At 38.4% G+C, this 13,199-nt stretch overlaps 1 protein-coding gene across 1 annotated transcript in view; it reads right to left on the bottom strand.

Moving 5' to 3' along the window:
• Positions 1–13,199, bottom strand: part of CPA6 (carboxypeptidase A6) — a gene marked incomplete at both ends in the record, with an annotated part of 262,208 nt that overhangs the window by 37,524 nt on the left and 211,485 nt on the right. Inside the window, 2 exons of the mRNA XM_082675155.1 lie at positions 4,762–4,852; positions 5,340–5,450. Coding sequence (XP_082531281.1) covers positions 4,762–4,852; positions 5,340–5,450 — 202 coding nt within the window. The remainder of the gene's footprint in view (positions 1–4,761; positions 4,853–5,339; positions 5,451–13,199) is intronic.

The following is a 13,199-nucleotide window of genomic DNA, read 5'->3' as shown; positions in this document are numbered from 1 at the left end:
GACTCAGCACTTCCTCATAGCCCCAAATAGTAGACCCAATTCCACAAAGCCTTAGTAAGTAAAGTAGCTTGTACTGAATATGAACAGCGGTGCTGGTTATGGAATACATACTGAAGAGAATTTACATACTTCACAGCAAAAGTTAATTAAAATCCTCCCTAGACATCCTGGAATTCCAAATCCCTTTCTAGATATCCTAGCAACATTACCTCTGTTTTCTTTCCCTCTCCTCGCCCCCAGTTCTCTGAAATTCCCTATATCTTTATAGCAAATCAGCCCAGGTTCTTAGCTAGAATAGCTCTCTAAAAACTAAAGCCCTTCAGCTGGAGGAACTCTCCTCTCCTCTGGAGGAACTTTCCTTTTTCACTGGAAAGCAGGCCGTGAACTTCTCTTGTACTTTCACAGGCATTGGCTGGAAACAATCACTAGGTAGTAGTTTCCCTTTTCATCTTAGGGGATCTAGCAAAATATTTGCCCAACCGAAACAGACCCCTCTTATTTTGATAGAGTGAGGGGGTACTGAGAGGAGAAGGGCATATGTGGAGAGGGGCATATGTGATTGGGCTCCCCAAAAATATGGTTTTCTCCATATTACATGTAATTTACAATATTAGGTAATTGAGTGTTCTAAAAAGAGTAGTTGTATTTTAGTAAATGCCTAATTTGGTCCTAAATGGTAATTAAAATTCTTTATAACAGTTTTATTGAGCTATAATTACATCCCATAAAATTCACTCTTTTGAAGTGTACAATTAAGTGAATTTTAGTGTATTCACGATCATCACCACTATCTAATTAAAAAACATTTTCATCACTCCCCAGAGAAACCCCCTTACCCATTAGCATTCACTACTCCGTCTCCCTTGCCCTTGGCAACCACTCATCTACTCCGTCTCTGGATTTGCCTATTCTGGACATTTTATATAAATAGAATCATACAATATTTGTTATTTTGTGACTGACTTATTTCACTTAGCGTATTTTCAAGGTTCATCCATGTTGCAGCATATATCAGTACTTAATTCTTTTTCTGTGACCAAATAATATTCTATTGTATGGATATACCATATTTCATTTATCTGTTCATCAGTCGATAGCCATTTGGGTTTTTTATACTTTTTGGCTATTAGTAATGCTGCTATAAACGTCCATGTACAAGTATTGTATGGACACGTTTTCATTTCTTGTGGGTTTATGCCTAGGAATAGAATTGCTAGGTCACGTGGTAACTCTTTGTTTAACTTTTGAAGAACTATTAAACATTTTTCCGAAGTGGTCACATCATTTTACATTCCCGGCAGCAAGTATGAGTGTTCCAATTTTTCCCACACCCTCACTAACACTTGCTGTCGTCTGTCTTTTTGATTATAGCCACTTAGTGGGTGTGAAGTGGTTTCTTGATGTGCATTTTCCTGATGGCTAATGATGTTGAGCGACTTTTTATGTGCTTATTCCCATTTGTATATCTTCTTTGGAGAAATGTCTTTTCAAATCATGTGTGCATTTAAAATTGGGTTGCCTTTTTATTGTGGTGTTGTAAGAGTTCTTTTGATATTCTGAGTCCCTTATCAGAATATATGATTTGCAAACATGTTCTCGCAGGTGTAGGTTGTCCTAATAGTAATTTACATTCAGGCAACACTTGACTTATTCACAGGTTGAAGCTTAGTACGAATGTCATCCAAACCCTTTGCTTTTCTCTTTGATTTATTCCAATTTGGAAAAATCTGTGCTCACAGTGCCCTCTAAAAAGAGTGCACAGAGGAAGGAAGAAACAGCAATACAGGGTCTAGCAGAGAGTATGTGCTCAATTAACTTTGGTAAATGAATGACATTTATCTATCTATTCTTGGTTCCCACCACTACTCTGACTTGTTGAGTCCCTCTGCTGGGCTTTCAGAGCACTAATATGTATTTCATGGCCTGAAAGCTCCCAGGGGGAGCGCTGAAGTATTGGAAAAATGTTCCTGTTTCCATGTGTGTGCTCTAAGCTGTCTGCCTACTCCACATTGAATGCACTAAATCTTCACGCTGTCATATGCGAGTCCTCAGACGATTTCATGATTAAAAGCAGTTTCATGATCTCCTCTTTAAGTCTGAGACTCACCAATTTCAGAGAAAGAAACATTTGTTTTTGTCAGTTCAGTGTTGACTCTATAGTGTTTTCAGTGGTCCTGGGCATTTCTATATCAATTATATTATGGATGTTTGGAGGTTCACTTAGGGATTTCATTTACTTCAATACCCTTGATCTGAGAGTGGTTCCCTCAGTGAGGTTCACTGTCCCCTTAACCAGGCAAATAGCTGTGGGGAGATGGATTTGATGCTGTGAGGGAGGGAGTCACAGCTGCCTGCCTGTCAGGTCAGCTGAATCTATTTAGGAGACCTTGTGGGGAAGGAGATGGGCCTAGCCAGGCAGTCTGCATTCCTACATCATTTACAACGGTCTATCAAGGTCATTTTTGCAACTGACATTTGACAAAAATCCCCTGTTCATCTTGAGTGCTGACTCACAGGAAGAATCAGGATGATTCATAAATGGGGAGAATCAAAGGAATTCCAGTTGGGACCACAGTTTGGAACTAAGAAATCAAAGAAGGTATATGTATGAAGGAAACAGGCTGGGGAAAGGAAGAACAGAGGGAAGCAAGCCACTACTTTGTAACCGTATATAAACAAGAGTGTAGCTTTACACCGGCAGAGCTGGCTGGCCTGCTAGTATGACTCAGCTCAGTTACCATTCCTGGTACTCAGGTGATTGTGGGTATCACGCCCGTGACACACCTATGGATGTGGGTACCTGCCAGCTAGTGAAACGGGACACATCGTTATGAGCATGCAAAATGGCCCCATCTCAGAGATGGACAAAAGGGAATTTTTAAAAAGTTAGTGGTATCAGGGAGTTAATTTGAACAAGTTTGCTGTCTCAGTCCAGGCTGAAGAAAAAAATTTCTCAATCTAAACAGCCATCAGTAATACCCCTTTATAGTATTTATGCAATGCTTTTCCTTCTCTCATAAGTGCAAACACCTCAAAGCTTACCTCATGGCTCGTCGTCACAACCCTCTCCTGAAGGAAAGAGGTAGCTTCACAAACAACTGACCTGAGGCTCAGAGGTGAATTGACTCTTCTGGAGGGTGAGGGAGAAGGGTTGGGTCACTGAGATGTAGACCCCTTTTTGGAGCTAGGACTGAATCAGTCATTAAACAGATGTAAAGTCCTTTAATTTCCGTAAGAACCCTATGAGCTGGGTATTATTATTAATTTGGTAGATTGAAGAAAATCTTCCAAATCATTGAGCTAATAATGGTAGAATGAAACCATGTATCTGTCATATTCTAGAACCATATTGTTTCTGCTCTACCATATTCTGATTTACCAATTCTAACTGATTCAAGAGGTTGCCTGGAGGGTTCTGTGCAAGAAGTCTCAGCCACACACAGTTATTCCACCTGATGCTGGTGGGGATGGGAAGAGCGGCATCGAGTACAGAACCAAAGCCTCATAGAAGGAGGGCTTTTGTCTTGGGCTTCATTTCTAAGAGACTCACAGAAGACTTTCTGTTACACAACGGTTATACTTTGAGGGCGCTAAGGAAGGACACTGAGAAAGGGCAGCTCCTTAGAACTGCACGTGGGTAACACTTCTTTCCCTCCCCGCTGTTGCCAAGTACAATAACTAGCGAAGGAAACCAGAATATGTCACCCCCACATATGCCTCTTTGACATAAAAATTATTTCGAGCCCCAGGCAATTAAGCAGCAGGAAATGCAGGAAAAGCTCTCTCCACCCTCGCCTTTTCTGCTTAAAGACAGGACACAAATTCTCCTACTGGAGACAGACTCTTAACCCAGAGACAGCACCACAGGAATCAGCAAACAAACCTTCCTGCATTAGTTAGCTCTCATATATTTACCTTCCCACAGTTGGCTGCCTTGGGAAACCTAAAACTGTATTCCTTTGTACTATCATTTCTCTACAAGTTTATTGCTCTTTGTTGAAGACACTATATAAGCTGGTGTTCTAAGTTGCCACTTTGAGTTACTTTTCATGAGGTTTCTTCCATGTGACATGTGCAGTGCACATTCATAAACCATTTTTCTCTTGTTAATCTGTCTTTCTGTTTAAGAGCCCCAGCCGAAAACCCAAGATGGGGAGAGGTATACTACCCATCTTCTATGTAGCTATGGCTAATTTTCTGTTTCTCTCTCTTTTGCTACTACCTGCTTCTTTATTTTGCCACAAGAGTTTCCTTCCTTAAAATGACATCCTCTCCTTACTTGAAAGGTAACTATTATGAAACACGGAATGTAGTGGAAATATATTCGCCATGTGAGTGGTCAATCAGTGTATGATTGGCAGGTTGGTAGGTTCTAGACAAGGATTTGGCAGCTCTGATCATCTTAGACAGATGAAGGCGGGATCAGTGTTACCCTCAGTGAAAGGATGAATACATTCCACTGGATTTATACCACATAAATGTTTTAGTTTCTGAATGACAAATATTCCTTAGTTTTCTGCTTTTACATCTGTGTTTAAATTTTCAGGATTGGGTTGACAGATTTAAATCCTTGATTCTTTCATACTTTTATAAAAATGCTTTCATTTTCTTTTGCAAATTATAGCTACAATGTACAACGTAGGAGGTTTTCACATACCCAAAGACATCAGTCTTACGTTGGAGTCCCAGTGGGCTCATCATTTTTGAGAGTGAAAGATATGGATACCTTTGGATCTGAATCCCTATTAATCCCCAACTTACTGCACCATTTCACCCTCCAGTTTCGATTGGCATCCACTCCACGGCAGCGAAACCTTGAGTTCCTTGACCTTGTTTTTCTCCAAAATCGATCCTAGATGTAATGAAAAAAAGAGGTGCAGAAAAAACACTTAAGAGGTTATTCCCATGCGTTTTAGTAGCTCAGTCAGTGAATGAATCACAGCACGGAGGGGGAGGGGGGGTTCCCTTGGGAATAAAGTCCAGGGAGTGGGAAGAGGACAGGATTAGCATCGGAGACTCAGGTTCATGGTCCAATTTCTGCCACAAACTTTCCTCTTACCTTCTCTTGCCCTTATTTCTTCACAGGCAAAATTGAGTGAGCTGGACTGGACTAGTGATTGTTTTCACAATTTATTTGGAAGGAGAAATCTTTATTTACATGAAATCTTAGACAAAGCCAAACATATAAAGGAAATCAAAAGGTTGCTGCTATGCTGGGGAAGGGAGTGGAAGTCTCCTTTGTAGCTCTGGAAGCACTAGGCTAGCTGCCCACCAAGGTTCTTTCCTGTTTCAGGACTGTTTTCCATGATTTTTTCAGTTGGATAGGCAAAGTGACTTACATTGGTCCAGCTAAAATGGTATCCATCAACGTTAAACACAGGCATGATATAGAAATACAGATGATTCAACATTTTTCTCATGGTTGGGTCACTCCTATATGTTAGAAGAGCCTAAAAGACAAAGGTGACATTTTTCTTACAAACTGATCCCAAATGCAGATTTGGAAAATAAACATGAGAAATGCTTTTTATCCATGGGAAATACCAAATACATTGGGTTAAAAAGTAACAAGCTAGGGCTTCCCCGGTGGCGCAGTGGTTGAGAGTCCACCTGCCGATGCAGGGGACACGGGTTCGTGCCCCGGTCCGGGAAGATCCCATATGCCGCGGAGCGGCTGGGCCTGTGAGCCATGGCCGCTGAGCCTGCGTGTCCGGAGCCTGTGCTCCGCAACGGGAGAGGCCACAACAGTGAGAGGCCCGCGTATCGCAAAAAAAAAAAAAAAAGTAACAAGCTAATATGAACTGTACTCTTTGACATCACGTGTTCTTTCTTGAGAATTTTGTCTCAGACTATTTATTACTGATAACATTTTAGCAAAGGTGGCAAAACACATTAATTGGGCAGCCTCTGGCAGTATTTCAGATCTCGCTAAACTTTAGGATGATTAAGAAAGCAACAATTTAGATATGCTTTTGTATAATCGGTTCTTTTTAAGATTCCATTCAATTGTGGACCAAACAACTACCTAAATATTTTGATATCCTTACATGATACATCATAACACAAGCTAGTTATGTCACTTAATTGTTTCTGTCTAATTGGTAGCAGACTCAAGTCTTGGAACTTACTGCATGGACACTCTATTCTCTCCTGACTTTCCTATAAAAAGTTTAATGGACAATTATTTATTGTGTCACCTTTATCGTGGCTCCTTTGAAATCTCACTCTTGTGATTGGGTCTGACCCCAAGTCTGAAGATTCTGCACTATTTGGCCTCAGAAGAAGAGCATTGAATGTGCTAAGTCGAGTTAAGAATACAAACATTTTGAAATACCATTCCTATGGAATGGACTTTTTAAAAAGTTCTTTTTGACGCATGTTTGTCTATTTGTAAAGGACCTTAGAGAAACACATAGAATATTTGTAACAGTGGCTGCCGTGGGGAGGGGGACTGGTGGACAATATATGGGAAAGAGTATTACCTTTCATTTTATACTCATTTGGATTGTTTGAATTTTAACCATATTAAAACACAATTAAAAGTAAAATAATTCTTAAATTATACATATATCTTGTTTTGGAAAATTCAATACTTAGAATTTTAATTTTCTTTTACATCCAGTTAAGTAGAATTTCTGAACCCATCATAAGCAGCATTCTGTATTTACACAGTGAGAATTCTGTTCATAGTGAGCAATCCAATAATACAATTTATTATTAGAAACTATCACTATATTAGAAATAGTAATGAAAATATAGATATATCCAAGAATATAAGATATGAGTTAAATACAATTTTATTAAATATAATTTAAATACCTATGGTATTAACAAGTTGATAAACATTAATACAATTCTTTTTTTTAACAACTTTATTGGTGTATAATTGCTTTACAATGTTGTGTTAGTTTCTGCTTTATAACAAAGTGAATCAGCTATACATATACATATATCCCCATATCTCCTCCCTCTTGCATCTCCCTCCCACCCTCCCTATCCCACCCCTCTAGGTGGTCACAAAGCACCTAGCTGATCTCCCTGTGCTATGCGGCTACTTCCCACCAGCTATCGGTTTTACATTTAGTAGTGTATATATGTCCATACCACTCTCTCACTTTGTCCCAGCTTACCCTTCCCCTCCAACCCCATGCCCTCAAGTCCATTCTCTAGTAGGTCTGCGTCTTTATCCCCGTCCTGCCCCTAGGTTCTTCATGACCACTTTTTTTTTAGATTCCATATATATGTGTTAGCATACGGTATTTGTTTTTCTCTTTCTGACTTACTTCACTCAGTACAATTCTCCTTTATTTAAGACTCAATAATTTGTTGGCCAAATAGCTTCAGTAGAACTTTCATACATGCTTGAATTTCTATTAACAGTCCAATGCCTCAAACTAGGGGAAAGTTCTGGTATGTGATTGTATATACCCTGGAATTTTGTTTTCCTCTAATAAACAGAGGTCCTCCAAAGCTTGGAGGAAGTCTCCTGGTGGGGATGGCAGAGACAAAGCAGTATGATTAGCTAATAATCCTCCCTTAAAGTTACAGGGTTGTGGCTTTCCATGCCACTCTAGAGAAGAAGAGATGCAAGGAAAGAGATTGGGACCAACAAGGCAGGAACAAAGGGGAAGGAAAAAGTCATGGTAATTTCTCTCTCTCCTCTCCTAGCATTGGGATCCATGGTCTATTTGTCTCAGTCCTAACGGGGAAGCCTCCGCTTTTCCAAGCACAGAAAGGGTGTTACATGTTAGCACGTAAGCGCCAGACTTGCTGGAGACTTGCATGGGGACTTTCTCATCTTATCCTGCCTTCTCTCCCTCCAGTGCAAATGACTGCCATACTTTTGTATTGGAGAGAGTATTATGATCTTCCTTTTTAAAAATTACAGTATACTTTAAGCAAGCAGAAAAAATACAGAGAAGAATATGTCATCCATGTGCCCACAAACTACATCTTGCCATATTTATCAAATCTTTTTAAAAGAAAATCAAGACATTATAGATAAAACTAAAGCTCCCTTTTTATCACTCTCAGATCCCATTTTCCTCCCCTCCACCAATCAGTATCCTAAATTTGACATCATTTCCGTGCATGATTTTCTGTTTTGCTTCATACATATGGATTCATGAACAATATATGTGTATGCTTTGAAATTTCATGCCAGTGCGATCATGATGTGTCACTCTTCAGTTGGCTTTTCTCTGCAATATTATGTTTTTGACACTTATTAATTTGATGATTTATTCATTTTAACTGTTATATGGCATTCCATTATAGGTAAATGCACAATATATCTACCTCTTATTTTGTTGCTGGACAGTTAGGTTGCTTCTGATATTTCATTGTTACAAGATTGCAGTGAACATTCTTGCACATTTCTCCTAGACATGTGTGACAGTTTCTTTATGATATATATCTAGGAATAATTTGCTGGGTCATGGACTTACATACCTTCCACTTTAATAAATGTTGCCATTTTCTGTCTAAATCAGTAAATACTTTCATTTGCAGTGAATGAGAGTTCCCATTGTTCTACAACTTACTAACCCTTGGTTTTGTTAAGATTTCAATTAAAAAAAATTAGTGGGTATGAAATTATATTTTGTTGTTTTACTTCCTATTTCCCTGATTATAATTTATATTGAAAAGCTTTAATATAATGGCAGGTCATTGTATAAATTGCTCACTCATATTTTTGCCCATTTTTTTCTATTAAGCTCTCATCCTTATACTCTGAATATTAATCCTTCGGTTATACACATTATGAACATATTCCTTTCTTGCAGCTTATTGCTTCCTATTTTCATCATGTCCTTGTTGTACTGATATATGTCTTTAATTTTATCAACATTAAATGTATAAGTTTATTTAAGAACCCATCTCTGCCTTAATATCATAAATCTATTATCTTGTATTTTCTTCAAAAAGCCCTTTTAAATTTCATTTTAAATGTAGGCCTTAAACCTCCCAGAAATGATATTTTTTACATGATATTCAGTTGGGATTTTTTTGTTTTTATTTATTTTTTGGCTGCATTGGGTCTTCGTTGCTGTATGCGGGCTTTCTCTAGTTGCTGGGAGGGGGGACTACTCTTCGTTGTGGTGTGAGGGCTTATCATTGTGGTGGCTTCTCTTGTTGCAGAGCACAGGCTTTAGGCGCGCAGGCTTCAGTAGTTGTGGCACACGGGCTTAGTTGCTCCGCGGCATGCGGGATCTTCCCGGATCAGGGCTCAAACCCATGTCCCCTGCATTGGCAGGCGGATTCATAACCACTGCACCACCAGGAAAGCCCCTCAGTTGGGATTTATTAATTTATTTTTCCATTGTGGAAGCCCAGTTGCACTACTGTACTCATCTGGACGGGTCGTCTTTTACCCAGTGAGGTAGTAGTATACGACCTCTGTCAAGTATCGAGTTTTCTTTCAAGGGTGGAATTGCTCTAATGTACTTTGGTTTATATCCATTCACCAACACCACACCATGGTTTACATAGAATCTGTTGAGTTTGGCAGGATGTCTCCCCAAACTGTCCCACTTCAAAACTGTCTTGGCTATTTTTGACTCTTCTCCATTTACATTAATTTTGAAACCGAGGTCGAGTACATTACAGATGTTCCGTTCTATATTAGGTTGTTTATTTTTGGTCACTAATGGATATTGAATTTTAGCAAATAATCTTTCTTCATGCATTAACATCATCATATAGTTGCTGTTACGATCAATTTCCATAAGTAATTTTCTATCATTAAATCATCCTTGTATTCCTGGGATAAGCCAATTTGGTTATGATATGTACTCTTATTATGTTGGCTGGATTAAGGTTGCTAATATTTACATCTATATTTTTGAGTGAGATAGGCCTATAATTTCCTTTCTTATTTTGTCCTTGTCTTGCTTTGGTATCAGGGTTATATTAGTCTATTATTATTTGGGGAGTAAACCATCTAGGCCTAGAGCAGAAATGAATTAAATATAAAGATATGGTAGGGAAGATGTACCTTTGATTTCTGTTTCATTGCTTTCTGCTCTTTATTGTTTCTTTCTTTCATTGACTCTTTTTCTAATTTCTTGAGTTGAAAGCTTAGCTTATTCATTTGGACACCTTATTCTTTTCTAATATATTTATTTAAAACTATAAATTCTCCTTCAGTAGTACATTAGCTACATTTTATATGTTTTGACATATAATTTTACTTCCATTCAGTTGTAAATATTGAAAAATTTCTTTGATTTCTTTAAACCATGAGCTCTTCATAAATATTTTTATATTTTAAATTGTGAGTTTTCTTTGAGTCATACTTTTATAAATAGTATCTAACAACTGCATTACAGCCAGAGCATATGGTCTATGTGATATACGTTCTTTGGTATCCCTTGAACCTTGCTTTACAGCCTAGTATATCGTCAATTTTTGCAAAGGTTCCAGTTGTGCTTGAAAACAGGATTAATCCTCTAATTATTGGGTATGGATTCTAGTATGTGTTTATTAGATTAAGCTTATTAATTACACTGTTTTAAAAAAATTTTTTTAAAAACAATTAATTAATTTGGCTGTGCCGGCTCTTAGCTGCTGTGTGTGGGATCTTCATTGTGGCATGGAGGGTTTTTTCGTTGCGGCATGTGGGCTCTTAGTTGTGGCATGCATGTGGGATCTAGTTCCCTGACCAGGGATCGAACCCAGGCCTCCTGCATTGGGATCATGGAGTCTTAACCACTGGACCACCAGGGAAGTCCTTATCATCTATAGTCTTACTAAAAATTTTTCCTGTCTTAATCACTGAGCTGTATTTAAAAACTCAATTATTTTAGATTTTTCACTTTTTCTTGTAACTGTCGAATGTTTTATATATTTTTAGGACATTAACATGGCTTCATTTTAATTTAGTTAATCAATTATTTTTTGGCTGTGTTGGGTCTTTGTTGTGGCGAGCGGGGGCTACTCTTCATTGTGGTGTGCAGGCTTCTTATTGCAGTGGCCTCTCTTGTTGCAGAGCACGGGCTCCAGGCGTGTGGGCTCAGTAGTTGTGGCTCCCGGGCTCTAGAGCACAGGCTCAGTAGTTGTGGCACACGGGCTTAGTTGCTTTGCGGCATGTGGGATCTTCCTGGACCAGGGCTCGAACCCGTATCCCCTGTATTGGCAGGTGGATTCTTAACCACTGCGCCACCAGGGAAGTCCTCACATGGCTTCATTTTAAGGTTCTTCATTTCCAAACACTACATTAACTAAGGAAGCTGTCTTCTAGTGTTCTATTCTGGAGTGGATCTAATTTCCAAGACTTGCAGAACATGTTCTTCGTCTGACAAATAAACAGGGTGTCATCATATTGCATATGCTATATTTGTGATTTTTTTAACTCTCTAAGAATCGCAGCCGTTCTCCATCTGGTCAGACAAAATGAGAATGATCACAGTGTGATGACTGTCCAGTGCTGAAGAGGACGATTCAGAGACCTCCTTGCTTCAGTGCTTTAAGTAATAGGACATAGGTGATTTCTCTTTTATGGTTTAGGTGATGTTTCTAGAAAAAAGATGATCATGTGACTTTCTATTTCCCATTACTCTAACACATGATAACCGTGAAGAACATGGGGGTATGCTTTCCTTCTAATAGGTAGACTCTTTTTAGCAATCAACTCCCACCACCCATACACACGGAAAAGGAGATGCCTACTAATTAGGTTCGATCTGGGCTTTCCAAGTTCAATTTCTTGACTACTATTGTTGCTTACAAGGAAGATTTAAGTAGTTGTGATCTGAAAGCCAGTCGCAAAACAGTGCACCACACGCCTCAGTGTGGCAGCCTTTAGGTACTACACTCACCTTCATCAATCTATTGAAAAATACTTGGCTGAAATGGATTTTGATTTTAAGTTAAAAGATAAAGTTTTGAGTATAATCTTCTGCTAGGAAAACAATATGTTTGGTATTAGGTTATGGAATTTCTGAAGTTGATGAAGGGAGACAAAGCATGAATCTATTTGGTACTTAGCACCTAGCAAGACTACTTTGACTTCCCTATCAATAGATATACATAATATACTAGAATTCACCAAATAAACTTTGGTTAAATTGGAAGAAAATTTTTGCAACTACGAAAGTCTTTGTGTGGTGTGACAAGGTTAGGCCCAAGAGTTTCCCTCCTTTTCATTGGTTTTGGATTTATTTGGTTGGGTGTTGTTCCTTAGAGCCCCATGGCAACCTGGAACGTGGCATTGTTTTTGAAGATCAGTGTTTCTGGCTTTTAAAAAGGTACCTTCTAAATTTTCCGTTATTCTTCTTCTAGAATCACCACAGAAGACCTAAAAATAATAACCACACATTCAGTGAAGTGTACATACTGGGAGAACTAGTTGTTATAGCTGGGGCCAAAGGAAAGGCACAGTCGCCAGTCAAGCTTGAAGAATGTTCTCACCTAGAGTGGAGTGGAGTAAAATTATTTAGGGTAGAAAAATTTGTAGCACCAAAGTGGGTGCATCTTGACACAAAGGAGGTATTTACAATTCAATACTAGGAGAATTAATTAGAGCAGGAGAGGCTTCCACGGAAATGTTTAAAAAAGGGAACGTAATCTATAAAGATATTTGATGTCACACTGTGAGAAGCTCATTAAATACAATGTGGTAACCAAATAATAGTTTGGAAGCAGCATGAGCAAAAGGCTCTGTGAATGAAGGGTGGAGAACTGGAAAACCAAATGTGAATCTAGTTATTTTTTTTAAGTGGCGAACTACTTTATTTAGTAGTGAACTGTACTTACTTTTAGAATGCAGAACTCAAATGTCATACCCTAAAAAAAGTCCATCCTGAAGCTTTGTCTGGCATAAACAACTGGGAAAATATGTATTTGTATTAATGAAATAAGTATTAATATAAAGAGAGAATTCAGGAAAAACAGGTCACGAATCTAGTTATTTTTATACTTAGTTGATTTATACTTAGAACCTCCCAGAAGGCAGGTGACAATTGAAAAATGTTATCGATTATCTCTATTTTCTATTAAGAGATATAGATAAATATTTGAAATGTTTTGTATCACCAAGAAGAATATAACATTAGCTGCATGTCCACGCTACTTTTTTTCTTAAGTAAAACCACTTCATGTTTCTAGAACTTTTATGAGATAACTTTAATAACAATGGTTGGTTGTATTTTCTCAGGGCCAGCGGAGTAGAGGCCAGGACCAACTCTGTGGCATTATTA

This window comes from Grampus griseus (assembly GCF_964374135.1).
Source record: "Grampus griseus genome assembly, chromosome: 17".
In the NCBI taxonomy this organism is placed as follows: Eukaryota; Metazoa; Chordata; class Mammalia; order Artiodactyla; family Delphinidae; genus Grampus; species Grampus griseus.
This window is presented reverse-complemented; position numbering and strand designations above follow the sequence as displayed.